Here is a 25,830-nt window from a genome sequence, read left to right as displayed (position 1 = left end):
CACACTCTGTCTGTTTTTTATAGTTGTCTGTGTCCCAGCTGGGAATAGTCACTCTTTGTCAGCATGACCATTGTCCCTGAGGTGGAGAGGTGAAATAGTATCTTACATAGTCACGCAAAACACCAAGTCTAGCACCCCCCATGCAGTGACTAGAGCTGCCTGCTGTGCAGAATGTTGAGCGAGTCCTTCACATTTTATTGACTCTTAAGACTGTCAGTATGTGCAGTTGTTAGAGTGAGTACTGCCTTCATCATTTGGCTGGGAGCCTCCCAAGTCATCCCTACAATATCTCTCACTTGTCCATGTTGGAGGATCAGATATGACAACACTATTTAGTCCAATTCCAGACAATATTTTTTATTTTTTTATTTTGGCCAGATATGGGAAAGGGTGAGAACCTCTGGGAGGCTTTCACTACTGTTTGTGTCCCCACTGGGGATTATTTCCCATTTTTTCCTGTCCAGTGATCAACCATAAAGTGAAGGGAATCTACCCAGAAAAGTAATAACAACCTGACAGATTCTAATGCTCTAATTCTATGCGTTTACATTGATGTGTGTATCCCTTAAATATAGGTGTAACATGGGACATGGTATTACAGATGGAGTTAGCCTTTAAATCCTGTGCTCTTAAATTCTGAGCGGAATTGATCAAAACTGAAGCAGACAACATTTGGAACAGCTGTCCATGGCAACCAATCAGCTTCTATATTTTATTTTCAAATCTTAACGGAACAAACTGAAGTTAGAAGCTGATTGGTTACAATTGGGCAACTGCTCCAAATGTTGTCTGCTCCAGTTTTGATCAATTGCCCCCCTATGTATACTCACCTCTCCAGTGGGCAATTTCTCCTACCTCTTCCTATTCAGCTCTACAGCCACAGAAAGCCTCTATAGCTGCATGGGTCCCCTGCTGCGAGCCATTGTTCTTTTAGCCAACTCTGATGTCACTGCTCGGTCCTGTAGTGACATAGGGCTCAGAGAAAGAAACCAGCGTACATCAGGGGATGCAGGCATCCAACACTCCTTGCAACTCCTGTACTGCCCTTCTACCTCCCAGTAACTGTTGTGTTGCCCCTCTTCCGTTTTATTACCATCACTCCTTTACTGCAGTACTACCTCCTATAACTCCCGTGCTGTCCCTCTACTTGCCCCCCTGTGACGTAGGTGTCAATCCAAACACACTGTACATCAATACCTGTGACTATACGCAGTTCTGAACTGACTGAGCTGTCACAAGGACATGGCGATACCACTCCCAGCCTCACCCTGGACAGAGATTTCCCAGCTCGTGTGACACCAATCTCAGGCCAGCAGACTGAGAGCAATCGTCACTTGGGTTGGTTAACTCAGCAGTTAACCCTTTAGCCACTGAACAGTAGCTGCCACCAAATGTTTTAACGGAAACACGCACCGTTCTCAGCAAATGCTGTAACAATTTAAAAACTTAAAGAAAGCCTATGATACCGCTGTCCTTTCAGACAGGAACATGACAGGTTTCGCTATAAGTAGCACTGTTCAAGGAGACAAAGATACTTTAAGTTCTTATTTAGAGCATAGAGATAAGCTTAACGATTTTTTCAGATTGTCGTTTAATAAAAGAAAAGGTGCAGGAAAAAATATACAGAAAAAGATGTTACAAAAAAAAGAAGAAACAAATATATAACAGCAGCGAAAAAAAAAGGGGAATACAATTAAAATTACTTAACAGTCCTGGGTTTTGTAACAGAGTCCAGTTCAATGCCCAGAAGATAGATTTGAATGGCTCTTTCTCCAAGTAAGGCTTGCAAAGATTATTTCTTGATGCCAAAGGGAAACTCTTCTTGGAGCTTCTCCTTCTGATGTTACATGCATCAGTGTTACAAGCTTTTTGATGTTTTTAGAGCCTCCTAGCTGCCCCTGCAGCAGCTTTTTTGTCAGTCCACTAGGGGGTGTCACAGAGCTGGCCCATAGGCTGGAGGGCTAAGCCTTTACGATGTCCTTCTCTGCTCCTCCCAAACTGTCAATTTCATAACTATCAACAATCAAGTTTAATATTCTTACTGTCTGAGCACCTCTAAATTTTGTGTGTCAATAAATTAGCTTCAGGTCAATCCCATTCTTGGCATGTGTGTGAGTTATGGCTGGCCCAGGAGGGTTAATGGAGCTTGTCAGGCCTCTGACCATCGTAGTCCACCCATGATTGATATGTGCAGATTTTTCTTGACGAGATGCAGCTCTTTATACAAATATTGTTCAGCCAATTCCTCCAGTTTCCAAAACATGAATATTTGGTAATATTTGTACTCACGTTTTATGGCTGAAGTTGAACTAAAGGTCAGTTAGTTCGTTATCAAGCCAAGCAATCTCTAGCTGAGATTGACAAGTGCTGGCTGTTGACTTTTTATTAAGGGTAGCCATAAAATGCTTATGAGGTTATGCCTGGTACCTCACTTAGGTGATTAGGGCTAAGGACTATGAAGATCACAGGTCCAGATTAGCAGATATCTGTTTTCTTTGGAATGTTGAGATTACCTAAACAAAATTGAACTCATCAGTGTGGGGGTAGCCTGTGTTGATTCAAACTAAGAGTTTTCGAAAAATATGGCGAATAGGAATGTTCAAATTAACATTCAGGTGCTACGTCCTTATTCCCGTCACACCCCCACAACGTCACACTTTGCCATTTTCTGTAATTCCTGTACTATCTTTCTGCCACCTTCTACTGTCCCCCTACTAACCCAAAATATTTGTTCTGTCGCTAGGTACCTACCACTTCACCGCTGACCACTGCCCCCTATGTTGCTCTAACCCCAGCCCCTATTACTCCTGTAGTTGCTCTCTGTCCTCATTTGTGTGTCCCAGCTACTTGTGTTACATTGTCCATAATATAGAATCAACAGAAATCCAGCATGGAGAGTGGGAACCCCTCATAATGGGCACAGCAGGTGTTCAGACCTGAGAACAGGTAACATATCAGTTTATCAGGACTGGCCCTTTAAATAGGATTATTTCTAAATAAGTTTTTGAAGTGCTGTCCTGATATCTTGGTTCCTCAGACTATATATAATAGGGTTAAATAAAGGAGTAAACACAGTGTGAAGTAAAGATACAATCTTAATGAGCAGCAAAGAGTATCCATTAGAGGGTATCATGTATTTAGCTATCAGTGTCCCGTAAAATGTACCCACCACAAGAAGGTGAGAACTGCAGGTTGAAAATGCTTTTTGTTTGCCGGTTGTAGATGGTATGCCGAAAATAGTATGGAAGATGTAGATGTACGTCACTATGATAAAACCACATGGAAAAATAAATATTGGCGTGGAAAAGGCAAAAATTACAAGTTCAACCGAAGAGGTGTCTGAGCAAGAGAGCTTCAGAAGAGGGTAGAGGTCACAGTAGAAATGGTCAATGAGATTATCAGCACAAAAGTCAAACTCAGATATAGGCAGAACGCCTGAAAGAGTTACTGTAAAAGCGAACAGCCATGGCCAAGCCGAAAGATTGACACAAAACTTAATGTCCATGATACTGGAATATCTCAAAGGGTTACAGATGGCAAGGAATCGATCGTAGGACATGACTGACAGGAGGAAACATTCTGTGATGGTTGTAGCACTGAAAAAATAAAACTGTGTAATGCAGCCACTGTACGTAATTATTTCCTTCCCAGGTAGAAGACTGCCAAGCAAGCATGGAAGAATGTTGGTGGAAATCAAGAGATCTGACAATGAGAGATGACTAAGGAGATAATACATGGGGGACTGAAGGGCTGGGGTGACAGATACTAATATAATTATCAGAAGATTTCCTGTGATGGTGAATACAAAGATGATTAGGAAGACTATGAAGAATACAACATTTAAACTGTGAGGGCTTCCAAATCCTAGAAGAATGAATTCTGAGACTTTTGTATCGTTTTTTCCAGACATCAAGATGATCAAATCCATAAATCTGCAGTATAAAAAACACAATTTTTGTTTTATGAAGGTTTTTAGTCATCATGTAACTAAAGGTTTTACCTCTTATCCAAGTGGCTTCTTTAGGTGATGAACTGAAAAGCACCATTTGGATGAGCAGGGAAATTTTTTTTTTAGGAATAATAAGGAAATCCAGTCGAGTGGCTAACACTAGAGAACATTTTTGCCTATTTTCTTGTAATACGTTATATAGATCCTCAAGGTATGTCAGCTTGTCACCCATCTTTAGCCCCTTCCCACTCACAGTCAGTTTATTAGTGTTCCCCAGCACGATGCCCTAAGCTAAGTTTATGTTTATAAACGTCCCCCTTTGAGAGACGTCAGCGGTCACTTTGCATGGCTGTTGACTCTCAATCCCGGCTGTCACTGACATCCTCCATTAAGAAACATGGATGTGCGGAGCCTTTATTGACAGAGTTTTGGCCTTTTGCTTTCATTTGCTATGTTTTTCTCAACCAGCACAGTGATGAGCATATCTCTCCATCACTCTGCTATCTCTAGCAATCAGCATGTTCCTTTCACTGCAGCACCAATTACTGGTTTTAGTGTTGTTTCTCCCTATCAGTGGATTTCAAAAGGCTGATATCAGGTCACATTCAGGTTTACTGCTTGCATTAAACAAAATACATTTAATGATGTATTACTGAACACAGAGCTGCATTAATATGTGTCTGTTATATCTGTCTGGAGTTCAGCTTTACCTCCTAATGTCTAATCTGAGTGCTTGTTCCAGGTCAGGGACACAGAGAATATTGGAGCCAAAGACTACCAAGCAAGTAGAAGGGGGTCTGACCCCTCGTACTGAATTTACTGTACCTGTTGCCTGGCTGTCTATGGCTTCATTGTTGTTTCATCCGCTGTCCTAGAATACGTACAGTATGTAGATTATGGGTTCTGACTTTACTCTGACTCCACTGGCTATGTGCCTTTTCCAGATCATTCAAGTAGTAAAGTATTTCACTAGCACACCGTGGTTAAATCTTCAAGAAGTGATCATTTAATTGATGCACATACATCTTGTCACATAGCAACGTTTCGGGGCATGCCTGATGAAGGGACCCTGAGTGGCCCCGAAACGTTGCTATGTGACAAGACGGTGACATACTTTACTACTTGAATCTGAAGTGGCGCCATCCGCAGTCACTACAGCACCCACCGCAAGGGACATACCAGTAAGGAGTGAGGTAGGACTCTTCTGTATTTTCCAGATCATTGACTCAGAATGTATTAAAATCAGAGACAGCCAGGCAATTAGAATTGTGAAGGGCAGCAGTAACAGCTTCCATATTTTCCTCAAGACAGGTTCTCTTTATATTCATGCTGCGTAACTAAAGAAACATCGTACCTTGTCAGATTTGTAAACTACAGCACAGTGTGTCTGAGCAGTCTTATGTTGGTCACAAATCAATTTTAAATATCTTTTTCCTTTCTATAAATAGAGCGATAATAGCAATAAATAACAGCAATGATAACACTCCTATGACACTGATGTGCTCACTACAGACCAGACTCTTCTCAGGCTGTATGTCACAGAACATTATTTCAGCTTCATCTTATATATTTTCTACAATTCACATTTAGGTTTCTAGGGATTGTGAGCAAGGTCCCTCTGTGATTGTTTATTTTACAACCTTCATTAAATATATTCCCAGTATACAAGCAAATCGTTTTCATTGCAATTTTGATAGTTATGTGAAAGTTAAAAAAAAAAACTTAAATCTTAAAGTGTATCTAAGCCAATAAATATCATGTAATTTACATGTCTGTAGATGCAGGGGCTGCATTAGTGTAGGCTTTATCTTTTTTTTTTTTTGTTTTAAAGTTTTTATTGAGTTTTGACATTAGGTAGGGTACATAATACAACAATCAATACAGTGGTGCAAGTAGTTCAGGAACGCGGAGACATTGGCTGTTGTCTAGTGGGTCGTAATGGAGATCATAGTTGCTCCAGTTTCTTCAAGACGGGAGTTGATCCCGCTTAAAGAGGGTTGTCCGGATAAGGGAATCCGGAAGGCAGCATGCCAGGTGGCAAGGGGGTAAAGAAGAAAGAGGGGGGGAAGGAGGAGTGGGACGGAGGGCACTGGGTCTGTCTGGAATGAGCTCTTTTATTTTGGTAGCCTAAAGGGCTGATAGGCTAGCTGGGGCCAGAGAGGGGTGGGTATAGTCTATCCAGGGTTGCCAGATCTTCACGAAAGATTTGTTAGTATCCGAGAGGATGCTAGTCAACTTCTCGTTGAGGCAGAAAAAGTCCATCCGCCGTGTAACTTCCCCGAAAGATACAAATTGTTTTTTCCATGCAGAGGCGATAGTTTGCTTAGCTGCCAGTAGGACATGCGTGGCTAGACGATGTTGGATTTTCACAAGGAGCGGAGATTTGAGGTGCAACAAGGCCATCCATGGGTCCTTGCGAAGCTTTACCGAGAATAGGCTGTCCAGCAAACGGAAAACTCTCGACCAAAGTCTGGCAATCATGGGGCAAGACCACCACGTGTGGAGGACGTCGCCCAGAAATGAGCAGCCTCTAAAGCAGTGGTTCTCAACCTTTCTAGGGCCGTGACCCCTTGGTAACATTTGCCAAGATGTGGTGACCCCCAAAGGTAAAATTTAGGGATGACGCGGCTGCTGCAGCGACATCTGGAGGCGTGGCAGGAGAACTGACATTGCTGCGCTAGGAGAGAGCTGAGTAGGACTCTCACCTTGCACAGCGACCCACAGGTTGAGAACCACTGCTATAGGCAAAAACAGGACCGGGCTCTGCAGCTGGAACTAGAAGAATTGGATTTAAAGTGTGTGGCTATATAACGTATGAGGTACATACTCCGCATTACTGTCGTTTCCATGGAAGAAATATTGATTGAGCACGTGGCCATTAAGTTCCAGATCTGCTGCCAATTCTCCAGTGGTTGCTGTTCCCCTAGGTCTCGTTCCCATTTCCCTACGTATGAGTGTCTGGGGAGGTTAATGTGTTAAGTTGGGTATAGATCTGTGAAACAAGTTTAGGGCTGTATGGGTTGCGTTTACAGGTGTGTTCAAACACCGTTAGGCCCGCCCGAGTAGAAGACCATGTGAGCGTTGAAGTGGCCCAGTGGCGAATTTGGAGGTACCTGAAGTATTCAGATGGTGGGGCTCCCTTCTTGTCCTGGAAATGTTCCCATCTGTGGACCGAGCCGTTGTCCAGCAGGTCATACAAATGTGCCAACCCATTAGAGGACCACAATTTGAATGCCTGAGGGGAGTCCAGCCCCGGGGGGAATAACGGGTTTCCCAGTATGGTGAGCAATGGGAGGTGTGGAGATTGGAAGTTACTGGAGTATCTGGTGGAATCCCAGAGGGAGGATGTGTGGTTCAGTATGGGGCTCATGGAATGAGGACGCATGTTGGGGGGTAACCAGGGTAGGGAGCACAATGAGTAAGGGCTACACGAAGTTGCCTCTAGGTCAACCCAGAGTGGATTGTTGGGGGATTGGAAAAAGCTGACTATGGAGGCAATGTGTGCTGCCAGGTACGAAAGTGGAAGTGGGGGAGGCCCAGGCCACTGTCACGTTTATGTGTATGTAGAGTGAATCTGGACACCCTGGGACGTCCTGTGCTCCAGACGAATGAGACAACCTGGGCCTGGAACCTCTCGAGGTCCTTTTAGGGTACCGGTATGGGCAGAGTGCGAAAGAGGTATAGCAGCTTAGGGAGAATGGTCATTTTGACCGCGTTAATTTTGCCCATCCAGGAGAGTCTGTGTCGTGTCCAGGAGAACAGGAGGTCCCTTAGGGATTTAAAAAGTGGGGGGTAGTTAGTAGAGTATAAAGTGTCATAAGTGCGGGAAATGTTAACTCCAAGATATTTTAAGTGTGAGGCGTGCCATTTGAAGTGGAAGTTGTGGCTAAGAGCAGTTACTTGTTGTGATGTTAAGGAGATATTGAGGGCGCAGGATTTGTCAGCGTTAAGTTTGAGACTTAGGCAAAGGAGTGTAGAAGCGATAGCAGGTTGGGAAGGGATACAATGGGTTGGGAGAGGGTGAGCAAGATATCGTCTGCGAACATGTGAAGTTTGTAGTCAGTATTTCCCCGGACAATACCATGGATATTGGGATTAGTGCCGATTAGTTGTGCTAGGGGTTCGATGGCCAGGAGGAAAAGGAGGGGTGAGAGAGGGCATCCCTGACGAGTGCCACCCAGGATAGGGAATGCTGGTGACAGGTAGCTAAGGTATCGGACAGATGCTGTTGGGGTGCTGTATAGGGCTCGAATCCAGAGGAGGAAGTCGTTCGGGAAACCCCATTTGTGGAGGGCGTAGAAGAGGTAGTCCCAGGAAATGGAATCGAACGCCTTCTGGAGGTCTAGGGAAAGGAGCATGCCAGGGGTGTTAGTGCATGTGGTGCACGAGGTGAATGATCTTCCACGTATTGTCTGACGCTTGCCTGTAAGGGACGAAGCTCACTTGGTCTCGGTGTATTAGGTCAGGGAGGATCTTATTCATGCGATTGGCCAGTATCTTTGCTAGTAGTTTGACGTCGATATTCAGTAGGGAGATGGGTCTGTAATTGTGGGGGTCAAGGGCGTCTTTATCAGGCTTGGGGATCATTACAATGTGGGCCAATAGGGAGGACGGGTGGAGAGTGTTGTGGGCTTTTAGAGAGTTGAACATGGCTGTCAGGTGAGGGGCTAGAGTGTCTGAATACTTCTTATAGTAAAATGCCGAAAATCCGTCCGGGCCAGGCGTTTTGGAGGTTTTGAGGGACTTGATGGCCAGAAGGACTTCCTCAGGGGTAATGTCCTGGGCCATAAGGGTGCTCATGTGCTTCGTGAGTGACGGCAAGACTACCCCAGTGAACAGTGCATCAGCCTTGTGGGTTTGGAAGGCGGAGGACTTGCCATACAATTTAGAAAGGATGGAGGTGAAGCGGTTGAGGATGGTGGATGGGTTCGCCGTAGTGGCGCCATTGGGGAGTCGGAGTCTGACTGGGGGCCTGGCCTTCGGTTTAGAATTGAGCATGTTGGCCAATAGAGGGCCTAGTTTGTTAGCACAAGCGTAGAATGTGCGTTTGGCCCAGTGGAGCTGTTTTTCCGCCGAGTCGTTCAGTAGGAGGTTTAGTTCCAGCCGAACTGAATCAATCTTTTTCCACAGGGTGATTGAGGGGACCAGGTTCCAGTCAGACTCGAGCCCCTCCAGCGTAGATGAAAGGTCCGACACCCTTTTGGTGCGTTCTCTCTTTTGTCGGGAAGCCAGACTGATGAGCTCGCCACGCATGGTCGCTTTGTGGGCTTCCCAGATAGTGATCGGGGAGGTGACTGACAGTGCGTTTTCTGTAAAGTAGCGGGAGAGGTACAGCTGTACATGTTGGGCTGAGTCGGCAAAAGAGAGAATGGAGTCGTTCAGTCTCCAGCTGAATTGAGAGGAGGCAGGGAATAGGGATTTACAGGTGAGGGATACAGGGGAGTGGTCCGACCAGGAAGCAGAGAGGATGCGGGCGTCCAGGACAGAGGGGAGAAAAGTGGGCATTACAAAAATGTGGTCTATACAGGAGGAGCTGGCGTGGGGGTGGGAGTAAAACGTATAGTCTCTGGTGGTTGGATGGCGGTCCCTCCAGACGTCAATGAGGTTACGGTCCTGTAAGAGTGTGCGAAAGAGGGGGGAGAGAGTTGGAGTGGACCGGGAGGGGGGAGAAGGTATAGTGGGTCCCAACTTGTCCAGTTTAGGGTCAAGGACCAGGTTGGAGTCTCCGGCCACTATTAGGGGACCCTTTCTATGTTTATCGGCTACTGTCAATAAGTGAGAAAAGAAGCAGGTTTGGTGTGTGTTGGGAGCATAGTATGTGAGCAGGGTCACCTCCACATGAAATATTGTGCCGTTTAACAACAAGTATCTACCCGTGGGGTCCGCTATTTCATGGGAGCATACGATGGATGAGGTTTTTGGTTATATAGAGCCGGGGAGGGGGGGAAGTGAAACCAGGGGGTTGTCACAGCAGTTCACAAGATAATATCTAAGACATGCATTCCTACTAAGGCATACATTTAAAAAAAATCAACAGCGTGGTCTCAAGGCCGACCCCGGTCCCCACTCCCAGGGCAATCACCGCTGCCACACCTCCATGGGGTGGGCAGCCGCGAGATGGAAGTGAGGAGCAGCGTGTGGCCCACAAGGTGGCACATGGGCCCAGAAATAATCCAATAACATCACATTATAAAAATTAACTGTGAAACATTAACAGCGCCAACAGTGGCAGAGGTAAATGAAGTCTGCAAAATGGGCTAATAAGAAGTGCCAGGTAACAGGTCGGCACCGAGCACCGGTCATCAAGCCCCAGAGCCGTCCGTGCCCTCCAACCGCAGACATGGGGGTCGTGACGGGTTGGGCACCTGAGGTGGGACAGGGTCCCGGCATGGGTAGATGGGGCTCTGGGCCAACTGACAACATAATAACAAGAAAAACGTTCGGGAAAATATCGGTAACCTCCACCGTGGCTTCGAGGGACATCTGGGCAGTTTATGAGTGGGGTAATCCCAAAACCGTGAGTGAGGAACATCACAACTTACGGACCACAGGAAACGGGATCCAGACGGGTGGAGTCAAAGTCGTGGGCGGGAGAGTCTCGGAAACAGGAGGAAAACAGCTCTCCAACCGGACTGATTGGCAAGGCAATATATATCCCTAAGGGACCTCCTGTCCTCCTGGACACGACACAGACTCTCCTGGATGGGCAAAATTAACGCGGTCAAAATGACCATTCTCCCTAAGCTGCTATACCTCTTTCGCACTCTGCCCATACCGGTACCCTAAAAGGACCTCGAGAGGTTCCAGGCCCAGGTTGTCTCATTCGTCTGGAGCACAGGACGTCCCAGGGTGTCCAGATTCACTCTACATACACATAAACGTGACAGTGGCCTGGGCCTCCCCCACTTCCACTTTCGTACCTGGCAGCACACATTGCCTCCGGGGGGGTCAGTCTCCGTCATCCAGGCAGTCTCAGGGTCGCTGCTTCCCTGGGGCGTCTTGGCTGTCGCTGGGTCTGCGTTCCCACAGAGGGGCTAGGCGTATGTCCGTCGGGGGAGAGGAGGTCAGCGGGGGGGGGGCACTTCAGAGGCCAGTGGGGGTGACAAGTGTAGCTGTTCCAGGAGTGGCCCCGCTTCCTCGGGGGAAGAGAAGGAGTATGACTTACCCTCGAGGGTGAAAGTAGCCCTCAATGGGAACCCCCATCTATAGTTGATGGCGTGACCCTGTAGGGTGATGAGGAACTGCCTTAACGCCTTCTGTTTCAGGAGGGTCTGCGGGGCCAGGTCAGCGTATATCTGGTATTCAAAGTCCTGGAAGCGTAGGGTGCGTTGTTTCCATGCAGCCTGAGTGATTGCCTCCTTCGTTTTGTAGAATGTGGGTTTGAGTATAATGTCGCGGGGGGTCCATTAACCCTCTTCAGGCCCAGGGCGCGATGTACACGGTCCAGTTCAAGGCATTCCAGTGGGAAGCCCGGGAGTAGTTCCTGGAACATGGCCATGACGGTAGATGATAGGTCGTCCACGTGTTCAGGCACCCTCCTGATGCGAAGGTTACCCCTGCGATTTCTGTTTTCCAGGTCTTCAAGTTTCAGCAGGGCAGTGGAAAGGTCAGATTTCACATTGTGTAGGTCTTCCTCATATGAGTCAATCACAGTGACAATGTCATCTACCTTATATTCAATGTCGTGGATCCTGGTCCCCAGCTCCCTGATGTCTTTGGATAAGTGCGTTGCCAGCTTGTCTGTTGCCGCCTTCAGTTCCCTCTGCAGGAGGATCTTGAACTTGTCCAGGAGGGCTGCGTCCCTGACCTCGGTCCCCTGGTGTGGTTCTGGAGGTTGGGGGAGAAGCCATCATTAGAGGAGTCGTTTGCTGGCTCCAGCAGCTCGGGTGAGAGACCAGCCGGCGAGGGTGGAGCGGCCGCCATCTTGGGATCAGGCCGCGATTTCGTGCGGACCGGCGTCTTCTGCTGGGGGTCGGGTCGGCAGCGGATTCTTCCCCATGTTGGAGTCAGAGTGTCCAGGGAGTCAGGCGGTAAGGTGGGGAGTGGATGGGAGGTGAAGTGATCGGTTTTTTAACGATCACACGCCCGGGTGGTGCGGAGCCGATCTAGCAGGCGTCCATGCTTGTCGGCTGCGGATTTACCTTTTTTCGTGTAGGCTTTATCTTTACCTGCTGATCCTGTGAAGAACACACTTCTTGTCCATTGTTTACTACACTCATCACCACTGTATCTATGGAGGGAGCCATAGTTGTCACCCAGGTTGGACTTTAAACGTGTCTGCCTTTGTCCATTTCCATTATAAGTTAGAAGGGATTAGTAGTTACACAAGATAGCATTGTTTTTACTTTTCTTTTCTTTCAGCTCACAGGAAGTGACAAAGACGTTGCATTTCTGGTAAGATCAACAGATGTCCCCTGGCATTTATTGTGTCAGCCCACTACAGGTTAGTTCTGCCCTCTGACCCTCAAAGGACTAACTAGTACATTAAAGGCATAAAATACTCCTCACCCATGTTCATTTTTTTCTCCTTGATTGTTTGATTCTTTCTACCCTACCTGCCAGGTTCAGCCTCTCCTGGTGGGAAGCTCCTGTGTAAACCAGGTAGAAGGTGGGCTCCCTTGGTGCACAGACATTTAATGCCTGGCATAAACTGCTGGTTATTTGTGACTCATTGGGGTGAGGGCTGATGGTTTGGGCTGCATCCAGCCTTTTTAAAGGTGACATATCTCTTCCCTTTTTTTCTCATTCTCATCTTATTTAAATCTGCTATAATGTTCTGATGAACTTACTGAGGTTCTCTCTTCTCTCTCTGTCCAGCAACATGAGCCAATTATTCCCAGATGGGGAAGCACTGAAGAAATTGGAATTTAGATAATCTTTGTGTCTGTGGCATGGTGGGATTTTGAAAAATATATTTCCCACTGCTATGCCAGGCAATTGAGGTCCCCTACGTCATCATGCTCAAGTATGCCACGTCATCATCCATGACTAATGTGTCCTCTGTTGACATGAACCAATAGCTTCCACAATCTGGGCCGCATTAACTGCACATGACCAGGTCCATCTACAGACACGCAGCCCTAAAACCCTCCAGGAAGTGAACTGGTGTCCTGAATGTGACACCATGATGGAAGAGGCAGCCACAGAGACTCTAGGATAATGAAGCCTGCTTCCCCAAGACTTCACAGAATGGGGAGGCTTACCTTATAATGAACATTTAGATACCCGAACAGAGGTCATTTCATATAGGGGAGGCATGAACTGGTGCTTATGTTGAATAAATGGGTTTTGAAACAGGTCACAATCTTTGGCAAGTGAAATAATGGAAAGCAAAGAGGATAGCTTGTGTTCTAATATACTGTATTTGAAGAGAAGTATGTCACAAGACATTACCAAGGTATTATTTCTTTGTTGCTCATCTCTTCATCCTGTTATACATCTTGTGCAGTTGGCTACCCTATTCCCTCTAAAATTATGGTTGCCGAGATCTTTCTCATTTCAATAACTTTAAAAATATATGTTTCATTCTTCTAACCACCCTAAGGGCTAGTTCACACCAGAACGGCATCAGACCCGCATGTGTTTGCACACCTGCGGTGCGATGCGTTTTTCTGCGATTTTACAGCAATTGATGTGTTTTTTGTCGTTTTTTGGGGGTGGTTTTTTTTGGTGTAAAATAGGATTTCAAGTGCGTTCCGTTGCATTTGCATGCGTTTACGTGCGTTTTTGATGAGTTTTGATGCATTCCATCGTGATCTGATGCAGCTAAAATAGTGCAAGCAGTACTTTTTCTGGCTGCATCTGAACAGACTAGTCTGGTGTGAACATAACACCAGAATCCCATAGGAAAGCATTGTGCTGCGCGTTTGATGCAGCTCCAAAAGGGAACGGATTCCATCTGGTGTGAATGGGCCCTAAGTAGCTGTCAGAGAAGTAGATTACACCGTGAAGAACTGTACTGTCGAGGAGAACGGTGAAAAACCTGGTGAATCAGTGCAATAGATTACACTATTGCAGATTACACAAAGCGTACACAAAGGAAAAAAGTTTTTTCGTATTGAAAAAAGTGGGGAAGGGTTACACCCTCTGTCTGTTTTTTTATTGTTGTCTGTATCCCAGCTGGGAATGCTGACCATTGTCAGTGAGATAAAAAGTTGAAATTGTATCTTACTTAGTCATGCAGAACGCCAAGTATAGCACCCCTTATGTAGTGACCAGAGCTGCCTGCTGTGCAGAATGTAGAGCGTGTCAGAGGTACGAGTCCTTCACATTTTATTAACTCTTAAGACTGTCAGTCTGTGCAGTTGTTAGAGTGAGTACTGCCTTCATCATTTGGCTGGGAGCCTCCCAAGTCATCCCTACAATATCTCTCACTTGTACATGCTAAGGAGCAGATATGACTCTATTTAGTCCAATTCCAGACAATATTTGTTTTTTTATTTGGCCACACGAGGGAAAGGGGGAGAACCTCTGGGAGGCTTTCACCTCAGTTTGTGTCCCAAATGGAGATTATTTGCCCCTTACTTCCTGTCCAGTGATCAACCAAGAAGTGAAGGGAATCTACCCAGAAAAGTAATAACAACCTGACAGATTCTAATGCTCTATTCTATTAATGTGATTTTGTTTGATGTGTGTATCCACTAAATATAGGTGTAACACGGGACATGGTATTAAAGATGGAGTTAGCCCTTAAATTCTGCGTTCATCTGCAATAAAAGAAAATTAGGGGAATTTATCAAAACTGAAGCAGACAAAATTTGCAACAGCTGTCCATGGCAACCAATCAGCTTCTATATTTTATTTTCAAATCTTAACTGAACAAACTGAAGTTAGAAGCTGATTGGTTACAATTGGGCAACTGCTCCGAATGTTGTCTGCTCCAGTTTTGATAAATTTCCTCCACTTTATACTCACCTCTCCAGTGGGCAATTTCTTTTACCTCTTCCTATTCAGCTCTAGAGCCACAGAAAGCCTCTTTAGCTGCATGTGTCCCCTGCTGCGAGCCATTGTTCTTTCATCCAAATCTGATGTAATTGCTTGGTCCTGTAGTGACATAGGGGTCAGAGAAAGAAACCAGCGTACATCAGGGGATGCAGGCATCCAACACTCCTTGCAACTCCTGTACTGCCCTGCTACCTCCCAGTAACTGTTGTGCTGCCCCTCTACCTTTTTATTACCATCACTCCTTTACTGCTCTACTACCTCCAATAACTCCCGTGCTGTCCCTCTACTTGTACAGCGTGGGAGATGGGAGGCTGCGCTTGTTGGTGGATCCAGGAATACAGGTGAGTATTCAGAAGAAAAAAAAAGTTTTATTTTATGTTCTATTCTTAGTTCTATAATGGCATTGTACTTGATAGCATGCTTGGACTTGTAGTTCCTTAGCTGATATATATGTGTGGGGTACAGTTCCAGTGGATGTTTATATAATGTGGGGGGGCGGAAAAAAAATGTCTGCCACGGGCGCCAATAAGTCTGGTTACGCCACTGGCTATAAGTAGCACTCTTATGGAGACAAAGATACTTTAAGTTCTTATTTAGAGCATAGAGATAAGCTTTTACGATGTTTAAGATTGTCCTTTAATAAAAGAAACGGTGCTGGAAAAAAATATACAGAAAAAGATGTTTAAAAAAAAAGAAGAAACAAATATATAACACCAGTGAAAATAATAAGGGGAATACAATTAAGATTACTAACAGTCCTGGGATTTGTAAGTTCTGACAGCATCCAGTTCAATGCCCAGAAGATGGATCGGAATGGCTCTTTCTCCAAGTAAGGCTTGCAAAGATTCTTTCTTGATGCTAAAGGGGAACTCTTCTTGGATGTTACATGAGCATCTCCTTCTGATATTACAAGCTTTGGTGTTACAAACTTCTTGATGTTATTAGAGACTCCCAGCTGCCCTTGCAGCAGCTTTTTGTCAGTTCTCTAGTGGGTGTCACGGAGCTGGCCCTTAAACCAGGGCTGGGGAGGGTAAGCAGGAGGGCTAAGCTTTTATGAAGTCTGCTTCTCTCAAACTGTCAATTTCATAACTATCAACATAGTTTAATATTCTTACATATTAATGTCTGATCACCTCTAAATTTTGTGTGTCATTAAATTAGCTTCAGATCAATCCCATACTTGGCATGTGGGTGAATTATGGCTGGCCCAGGAGGGTTAATGTGACTTGTCAGGCCTCTGACCATTGTAGCCCACCCATGATTGATATGTGCAGATTTCTCTTGACGAGAGACAGCTATTTAAACAGTTATTGTTCAGATAATTCCTCCAGGTTCCAAAACATGAATATTTGGTGATATTGGGACTCACATTTTATGGCCAAAGTTTTAAATAAACGTCGGTTCTTTTGTTATCAAGCCAGGCAATCTTTAGCTGAGTTTGACAAGTGCTGGCTGTTGACTTTTCATTAAAGGTAGCCATAAAAGACTTATGAGATTATGCTTGGTACCTCACTTAGGTGATTAGGGCTAAGCACTATAAAGATCACAGGCCCAGATTAGCAGATATCTGTTTTCTTTGAAATGTTGAGATGGCCTACACAAAATTGAACTCATCAGTGTCGGGGTAGCCTGTTTTGATTCAAACTAGGAGCTTTAGGAAAATATGAAGAATAGGAATGTTCAAATTAATATTCAGGTGCTACAACCTTATTACCGTCACACCACCACACTGTCACACTTTGCCTTTTTCTTTAATTCCTGTACTACCTTTCTGCCACCTTCTACTTTCCCTCTACTAACCCAAAATGTCCATTTTGTTACAAGGTATCTACCACTTCACCGCTGACCACTGCCCCAAATGTTGCTCTACACCCAGCCCCTATTACTCCTGTAGTTGCTCTCTGTCCTCATTTGTGTGTCCCAGCTACTTGTGTTACATTGTCCATAATATAGAATCAACAGAAATCCAGCATGGAGAGTGGGAACCCCTCATAATGGGCACAGCAGGTGTTTAAACCTGAGAACAGATATCATATCAGTTTATCAGGACTGACCCTTTAAATGGGATTATTTCTGAATAGATTTCTGAAGTGCTGTCCTGATATCTTGGTTCCTCAGACTATATATAATAGGGTTAAATAAAGGAGTAAACACAGTGTGAAGTAAAGATACAATCTTAATGAGCAGCAAAGAGTATCCATTAGAGGGTATCATGTATTTAGCTACCAGTGTCCCGTAAAATGTCCCCACCACAAAAAGGTGAGAACTGCAGGTTGAAAATGCTTTTTGTTTGCCTGTTGTAGATGGTATGCCGAAAATAGTATGGAAGATGTAGATGTACGTCACTATGATAAAACCACATGGAAAAATAAATATTGGCATGGAAAGGGCAAAACTATCAAGTTCAACGAAAGAGGTGTCCGAGCAAGAGAGCTTCAGAAGAGGGTAGAGGTCACAGTAGAAATGGTCAATGACATTATCAGCACAAAAGTCAAACTCAGATATAGGCAGAACGCCTGAAAGAGTTACTGTAAAACCCAACAGCCATGGCCAAGCTGAAAGATTGACACAAAACTTCATGTCCATGATACTGGAATATCTCAAAGGGTTACAGATGGCAAGGAATCGATCATAGGCCGAGAGGATCAAACATTCCGAGATGGTTGTAGCACTGAAAAAATAAAACTGTGTGATGCAGCCACTGTACGTCATTATTTCCTTCCCAAGAAGAAGACTGCCAAGCAAGTTTGGAAGAATGTTGGTGGAAATCAAAAGGTCTGACAATGAGAGATGACCTAGGAGATAATACATGGGGGACTGAAGGGCTGGGGTGATGGATACTAATACAATGATCACAAGATTTCCTGTAATGGTGAATACAAAGATGATTAGGAAGACTATAAAGAATAGAACATTTAAACCGTGAAGGTTTCCAAATCCTAGAAGAATGAATTCTGAGACTTTTGTATAGTTCTTTCCAGACATCATGTCGATCAAATCCATAAATCTGCAATATAAAAAACACAATGTTTGTTTTATGAAGGTTTTTAGTCATCATGTAAATAAAGGTTTTACCTCTTGTCCAAGTGGCTTCTTCAGTTGATGAACTGAAAAGCACCAAATGGATTAGCAGTGAAAAGTTTTTTAAAGAATAATAAGGAAATTCAGCTGATTGGCTAACACTAGAGAACACTTTTGCCTATTTTCTTGTAATACGTTATATAGATCCTCAAGGTATGTCAGTTTGTCAGCCATCTTTAGCCCCTTTCCACTTACACTCTGTTTGTCAGTGTTCCCCAGCACAATGCCCTATGCTAAGTTTATGTTTATAAACGTCCCCCTTTGAGAGACGTCAGCGGTCACTTTGCATGGCTGTTGACTCTCAATCCGAACTGTTACTGACATCTGCCTTTAAAAAATAGAAAAGGGTAAAAAAAAAAAAAAAATTGTGAATTTGTCAGCCTATGGTTAAAAGAAACAGCAGGGTGTGATGAATTAGAAGCGCTGAGAGAGCCCCCTAAGGCTAAGCACCCATATAGGGCATTTATTTACAGGGTTTTGGCACACAATAGGGAAGAGAGGACCTTGAGGTCTTTTGTGCTGTATTTTGTTATGTTTTTCTGAAGCAACACAGTGATGAACTTATCACTCAGTCACACTGCTCTCTTCATCAATCAGTGTGTTACTTTCACTGCCGCACCACTGATTGATTTTTGTGCTGTGCCTCTCTCTGAGTTTTGCTATACAGTAGATTGCAATATCAGGTCAAATTCAGATACTTACAGTGCTTGCATTAAAGAAAATACATTTAATGATGTATTAATAAATGCAGAGCTGCTTCTGGGGGTCCGACCTCTCTTTCTTATTATACCTGTTGCCTGGCAGTCTATGGCTTCATGGCTACGGAGCAATCTCATCTCCTGATCAACATCCTGGAGCTCAGGGCCATTCAGTTGTCCCTTCAATACTGAATCCCTCAGTTAAAGGGCCAGCCAACCAGGATTCAGTTTGACAACACCATGGCCACGGCTTTTATAGACCATTAGAGAGCCAAAAGAAGCCATGCAGCTCAAAAAGAAGCCGACCTGATCCTGGCTTGGGAGAATATTAATGTTTTCTTGTCCGTCATGCACATCCCAGGAGAGAAAAATTGGCAGTCGTCAATATCTGGGTCCCTGAGTATGGTCCCTCTACCTGGAGGTGTTTCGGACCTTTGTCACAAATGGACAATGCTGGACTTGGACATCCTGCTGTCTGATCCACTGTCCCAGAATAAGTACAATATGTATATTGAGTTCTTACATTACTCTGGCTTCCCTGGCTGGGTGCTTGTTCCATGTCATTGACTCAGAATACATTATAGTCAGAGATAGCCAAGCAACTACCATTTTTTCAGATAAGGGCAGCAATTCCTCAGGACAGACCCCCTTTATATTCATGCTGTGTACTTAAGTAAACATCATACATAGTCAGATTTATGAACTACAGTACCGTGTAGTATGCCCAAGCACTCTTATGTTGGTGACAATTTAATTGTAAATCTCTTCTTCCATTTTTCCTCTTCAAGAGCAATAATAATAAAAAAGACATTGAACACTCCTATGACACTGATGTGCTCACTTAAAACAAGACTATTCTCAGACAATATGCCACAGAACATTATGGACAACAGAACATTGTTTCAGCTTCCTCTTATATCTTTTATACAATTCAGATTTAGGTTTCTAGGGATGGTAAGCAAGGTCCCTCTGTGATAGTCTTTGTCTATTTTTTGACCTGTCCAATCTTTAATTCACCACCAAGGTCCCTATAAATGGATGCATCACAGATTTTGTGTATATGGAGGCTTTACACGTATCTAATGGTTCTTGATGAATCTGATGTATACAGAAGAAATGCTGATATACTGTAATTAAGGAGATGTCCAAAGAAGGTCATCAGACCAGCCTATTGTCTGAGCGAAAGCCAGCCAACAAGGACTTATTGTCCACCCCCTCCCCTCACATGTAGGGGTGCTTGGGAGGAGGTGGACAGTACCTCCCTGCTGGCTGCCTTTTGGAGTTTTGGCTCAGACGATGGGATTTACACCTCTTCTGTACAATGCCTGACTCCTGTTGATCAAGTCCTGGGGAGAAATTATCCATATTGCTTTGGGCCCCACAGCTACTTCCCAAAACTGGGAGTCTAAGGCTTTCTAGGTTAACCCTTGCTTCACATTTATCCACTGGCACAGGGGTCACATGCTCTCCCCACTTCAGCTAGTACTCACACAGCTGCTTGCTCTATCCTTAAACTCCATACTTCAGTATAAAACCTTAACTCCTCTCCCCTGCCCGTACTAGTTGGGGCTAGTAGTCCCGCTACCCTAAAGGGGAGCTCAAGTCCCCAAACACTCACATTTGTTTGCCCATGTTCTTTTCTTGTAGTCCTCTACTGCGCAACAACCTTGCTCTACCCAGCACCACCATATATACAGTATATCCCTGATTCAGGCAGTATGAGTTACAGAGCACTCCCATGGCGATGACCAGGGCTGGACCATCCATGAAAGGGCTCTACAGCGGCAATGCTTTGAAGTTCTTTGCTTTAATTACTTTAGGACTAGCATATTTGTACCTGTTATGGACTCAAACAGTTTCAGTTTCCACATTTATGCTACTGAATGGACCTATACTGTATTCACAAAAATGTTGTCATTACTTATACCAAAGGGATGCTTACAAGTCACTATACAACAAATGTAGGCACATATGAGAGACCTTCATTTAACCAAGTTATGTTTTGATTCTAGCTTCCACTGGATACCATTGCATCTTCAGCTTCTTCAACCAGTGCCTTCTGCTTTCTGCTGTTCAACCAGTGCCTTTGCTCTTCAGGTCACACTCACATTACTGCTTGTTGAATCTATAGCAAGCTGGGGCAGGGTGTTGGACAATTTCTGACTTCTCTCCTCTTAATCCCACCACATATTCCCTGCAATTCATAAAAAGTGTCATAGAGACTGGTTTACGAGACACTAGTTACCCATAAGGTCCACCTCCCCTTAACTTTACAGTGGGTAGAGCCTGATGGGGAACTGAAAAACTAGTTCCGCATCAGTTATGCCTTCCTTGTGATTGACAGTGGACAGCAGAAGGCAAATTCCATAGCCACTAGTAGTCTGTCTAGGAGCTATACAATTGGCCCACTTCCAACATCAATTACTCACAAGGAAGGCGTACCTGATGAAGAACTAGTCTCTCGATATCACCCATCCAGCAATGCCCACTGGCCATATAAGTATGTTCAGCTGCATCATTGGTTGCTAGGATGCTGTTGTTTGCACAGCCAACAGTGTCCTAGCAACCAATGATGCATTCCTCTCCCCATTCAGCTGCCAGCCAGGAGATTCCGCAGTTGAAAGCTGAATGTGAACAAAGGGGCGGGTCATTACCCAAATATGGGCATTGCCATATTTAGGTAATGATGTCAGCAAGCATTCCCAACCCCTTTGTTTACATTCAGCTTTCAGCTGGTACAACTGTGCAGGTCTGAGGGTAGGCCGGAGATCAGCTTTAAACCATTACCCCAAATGTACCTCTCTTTTTAATTACAAGCTATGATGGTTTTGCAATAAAGCTATTTTATTTTTTAAGATTACAATTTTTGTAAGCTGTTTTATATATTGCTATTTTTTTTTAACATAAACTCTTTATTTAACAAATAAACATTTATTACAGAGTGCACCCATGACGGAGAGACTACTGCTGCAGTTTATACCTCATGTGACTCCATATAGCTTGATCTGTACAGAGCAGACATGGAGTAGAGTGTGAGCCTTTCCATTGACTTATTCAGTTCTGTGTGTTAATTTCAGCTTAAGCTATAGAGCTCTGTAAACAGTTTTTTTTTTTTTTACAACAAAGCAGCTAACATTAGCCTGATAAATATCTATGGGTCTCTACTATACATGGGTGCTTTTAGTACATGTATATCTTTCTTTCTGCATGCAACCTTTGATGAGCGTGCAAACTGGCATAGTAATTTCTTATTCTGATCAATATAGACATATGTTTGCTGTCACACCACATTCCCTTAAACTTTATAGTTGATGTATTTGATCTTTTTTGATACACATGTAGCACACCTATTCCCTGTGCAGTCTTTATAATTAGTTGTTATTGTACCTAATTGATGTATTCCCTGTAATAAGACAATTTTAGTAAACATTTTAATTTCTCAGAGGACTGACTGAAAATCTTCCTGGAACTACCTGATTGACTGTAGAAAAACACCAATATATAAGCAGCTATTAGTACAAATTGTAAGAACATGTTATACAATCCAGGTATTAACACTGATATAGTCTTGGTATAGGTGTACCTCTGTTCATTGATTATGTCTCTGTCTTATGTTTGATAAATGGAAATATATGTCTCTTTTCTATGGACATTATTAAAACAGGTTCCAATTTTTGGTAAGTGAATTGATAGAAAGAAAAAGCAATTCTTGTATTCCAATACCCTTTATTTGAAGAGAAGCTTGTCATATGACACTACCAGGGATTGTTTCTTTGATGCCCAAATCTTCATCCTGATACACATTTTATGCAGCTGTCCACCAGACTCCCTATAACATTATGGCTGCTGATATCTTCATTGTTTCAGTAGGTTTGAATGTATATGTTTTCTTTTTCTACCCACCCTACATAGCTGTCAGAGAAGGAGATCACACAATAGAAATGTCAACAAAGAGCATTGTGAAAGACCCATATTTAAAGAAGAACTCCAGGCAATCAAAAAGTTAACCCTTGCAGTGGGGCTACCCCGCACTGCAAGGGTTACCTGGTTCCTGTGATTGGGCACATGTAGGAAATATAAAGTAGGTTTAATCCCGATTTGGCTACAAAAGAGATTATACACTTTAAGAACCATTATTTGTGCACCATTCCCACAAACAGCTGGGTAATTCTCAAAGACCCATAGGGCTTTTTACAAAAGGGTGAAGAGTTTGGAGAAGGCAGGAGAAGTGAACAATCTAGGACAACATAGCTGAACTGGAAAGTGAGCTGAATTGGAGAATGTTTCCAAATCAGCTATTTTATCCTAGATTTTTGGCCAAAAGTTTGTGCCACTAAAACCTCTGTTTTTAACGCATACTGTTGACAGGGTAATTCGTTTTGTTGCAGGCTAGCTGGCAGGTGTGCTGGGGATCTTTTTGTGTTTTGCATTGTTGTAAGCCTTCCCATGTGCGCCCTGCTATAAAGGCTGGTTATAGATTCATGCGGTTGCCATCTTTTTCTAGTTTTCCTTTTGTGAATCACCCTGCCAATGTATGTGCAGTTTTGCTAAATGGATATTTATGTGAATATTTTTAAGAACAGAGCCCTTGGTGTCAACCCTGCCGATCTGCCTATTGTTGGAGATTCTCCTCATCTCATAGGGCAACTCTGAATTTCTAACAGGTATTTGTATTTGCATTTATCAAACAGATATAGCAAAACTATTTCAACACTATAGTTAACTAACTCAAAGGGAACAAATAAGAGAGGTGCATTTTTAGGGTTTACATACGCTTTATGTATTCTTTCATTTTCTCTTTAGAAAATTAAAAAGGGTTATTCGTTAAAGGGTGAAGAGTTTGGAGAAGGCAGGAGAAGTGAACAATCTAGGACAACATAGCTGAACTGGAAAGTGAGCTGAATTGTAGAACTTTTCAAAATCAGCTATGTTCTCCTAGATTGTTCACTTCTCTGTCTTCTCCAAATCCTTCACCCTTTTATGAATAACCCTGTAAGTGTTTTATGAAGACAAGAGGTACATGATTTCAAAGCAATTATGCCAACAACTCCAATTGGTGTTGATAAAGGAATCTACTCTTCAGTGCCTGCTTTAAGTGGTATAGTCCAAATTACTATATTTAAAAGGTACAGATATCAAGTACATATCATTTGTGCTTTAATAATGAACATTGTTTTCACAATTCCAGGCCATGCAGAAGAATCAATCTTCCGTATTGTATTTCCAGCTTCTAGGGTTTCAGAATGCCCAAAGTCTCAAGATTCCACTCTTCTGCTTCTTTCTTATAATTTACATTATTATCTTGTTAGGGAATTTTCTAATCATGGTGCTGGTATTATTGAGTCAAAAACTCAGATCACCTATGTATTTCTTCCTGAGCCATCTCTCACTCTGTGATGTGTTTTGCACTACCAATATCATACCAAACATGCTACATATTTTACTGTTAGAGGTGGTTCCCATGCCTGTGGCAGAGTGCCTTCTCCAATTCTACCTTTTTGGTTGCTCAACGTCTACAGAATCGCTCCTGCTTACGGTGATGTCCTATGATCGATACTTGGCCATATGTTACCCTCTGCATTACCTTTCGATCATGGGCGCCCATCTCCGTCTCCATTTGGTTGCTTGGTCTTGGCTTTTAGGTTTCTGCTTAACACTGATACCAGGACTTCTGGTGAGCACATTAGAGTTCTGTGGTCCTAACACAATTGACCATTTCTTCTGTGACCTGGCCCCTTTCCTTAAACTTTCATGTTCTGATGTTTATATGGTAGAAACAGAAATAATTGTGTGTTCAATACCCATCATTCTCTTTCCCTTTTTCTTCATCATGATGACCTACGTCAACATTTTTCTGACGATACTGAAGATTCCCTCTAAGGCGGGAAGACAGAAAGCCTTCTCTACGTGCAGTTCCCATTTAATTGTAGTGTGCACGTATTATGGGACTCTCATTATAGTCTACATGGTTCCTACCAAAGGACATTTCACCGGCATCAACAAAGTCCTGTCGTTGCTGTATATCATTGTCACTCCTTTTTTCAATCCTATCATATACAGCTTAAGGAATAAGGAATTGCAGGTTGCAATGAGAAAAATAGTTTGTAATATGTAGAAGTAATATTCAAATGTTAAAGCTTGTTTGTTGATTTCTGTCCTATGAAATAAATCAAATTCGATATTTTCCTTCATTTTTATTATGTATTTTTTTAAAGCTAAATTGGACTTATTACCAATATCAAAATCAATCAGGCCAACACTACCAAATGATTTTTATAACTTGACATTTTGTTATTATACAGTACATATATTTTGTATTTGAGTGACAAAGTCCCTCTTTCTTGCCATGAATTCGAAACAGCAGATCCCTAATTCCCAGCCAAGGCAGCAAAGATCACATGATTTCTGTATATCTGGGGTCACTAAATGGCAGACCGAGGGCCGGATATGGAACATGTTGTGGTTCTGTGTGGACTGCAGTCGCCTACCTGCGCTAGGTTATGTCCAAGGCCAGTGTTTCCACTGCCAGCCATAACCCAGTGCAGGTCTCCTCCCCTCTGCTTCAGTCATTGCTTGCTAGGACCGCTGAAATTATGTCAGGCAGACAGGGTCGGCTCTTCAATTACAAGTGATCTGGGCAGCTGTACATATACCCAGATCACTTGTATTAGGTTGTTATGGTGCCCCCCCCCGCTGAAGTTTTTAGGTCCACCGCTCCTCTGGGGGCCCCAAGACCATGGCACAGTGTCAGGATGGAGATCGGGAGCAGACCGTGGAACATTCCCGAATCCGCTCTGTGATCACTGAAGCAGGAAGCACTGCCCTCAATGCTTCAGCAGTCAGAAGTCGGATGAAGTTCCAGGTAAACAGAAGGCGAAGCACATTCCTGTGCTTCATCTCTATGTTGGAGGTACAGTGGAAACATCAGGGTTCTAATAGATCCCAGATGTCTCTATTAAGAAAACCTGTCACCTCCACATAGGAGCTTTGTGATAGCAAACGTTAAGTTAAATAAATGTTTAAAAAAAAGGTGATAAGTACAAAAGTCAAAAATAATAAAATAAATTAAACATAAAAAAATCTGAAAACCAACCCTGCCGCCCCCACCATCTGAATCGAATAAATATGTGCACGTAAGGCATGCATGTGTATGTAAAC

General features: G+C 43.6%; 3 protein-coding genes across 3 annotated transcripts; 1 reads left to right on the top strand and 2 right to left on the bottom strand.

Annotated features, from left to right (window-relative positions):
• Positions 1-2,992: 2,992 nt before the first annotated feature.
• Positions 2,993-3,910, bottom strand: LOC108785064 (olfactory receptor 11H4-like). The gene has a single exon (XM_018554063.1). The coding sequence runs from the start codon at positions 3,908-3,910 to the stop codon at positions 2,993-2,995; it is 918 nt and encodes a 305-aa protein (XP_018409565.1).
• Positions 3,911-16,960: 13,050 nt separating this feature from the next.
• Positions 16,961-17,878, bottom strand: LOC108785063 (olfactory receptor 6-like). Its single transcript, XM_018554062.1, has one exon. The coding sequence runs from the start codon at positions 17,876-17,878 to the stop codon at positions 16,961-16,963; it is 918 nt and encodes a 305-aa protein (XP_018409564.1).
• A 5,985-nt stretch (positions 17,879-23,863) lies between these two features.
• Positions 23,864-24,787, top strand: LOC108785062 (olfactory receptor 11A1-like). The gene has a single exon (XM_018554061.1). It carries the CDS (start codon positions 23,864-23,866, stop codon positions 24,785-24,787), a length of 924 nt encoding a protein of 307 aa, XP_018409563.1.
• The last annotated feature ends 1,043 nt before the right edge of the window (positions 24,788-25,830 follow it).

The sequence above is a fragment of the Nanorana parkeri genome, unplaced genomic scaffold (genome assembly GCF_000935625.1).
Source record: "Nanorana parkeri isolate BGI_ZX_2015 unplaced genomic scaffold, ASM93562v1 scaffold141, whole genome shotgun sequence".
NCBI classification, from domain to species: Eukaryota; Metazoa; Chordata; class Amphibia; order Anura; family Dicroglossidae; genus Nanorana; species Nanorana parkeri.
The sequence above is the reverse complement of the archived record's forward strand: the minus strand, read 5'-3'. Positions and strand labels throughout refer to the sequence as shown.

Bases quoted from the DNA above. Each gene is read 5' to 3' on its own strand.
- LOC108785064 (XM_018554063.1), bottom strand. From the start codon at position 3,910: ATGTCTGGAAAAAACGATACAAAAGTCTCAGAATTCATTCTTCTAGGA.
- LOC108785062 (XM_018554061.1), top strand. From the start codon at position 23,864: ATGCAGAAGAATCAATCTTCCGTATTGTATTTCCAGCTTCTAGGGTTT.
- LOC108785063 (XM_018554062.1), bottom strand. From the start codon at position 17,878: ATGTCTGGAAAGAACTATACAAAAGTCTCAGAATTCATTCTTCTAGGA.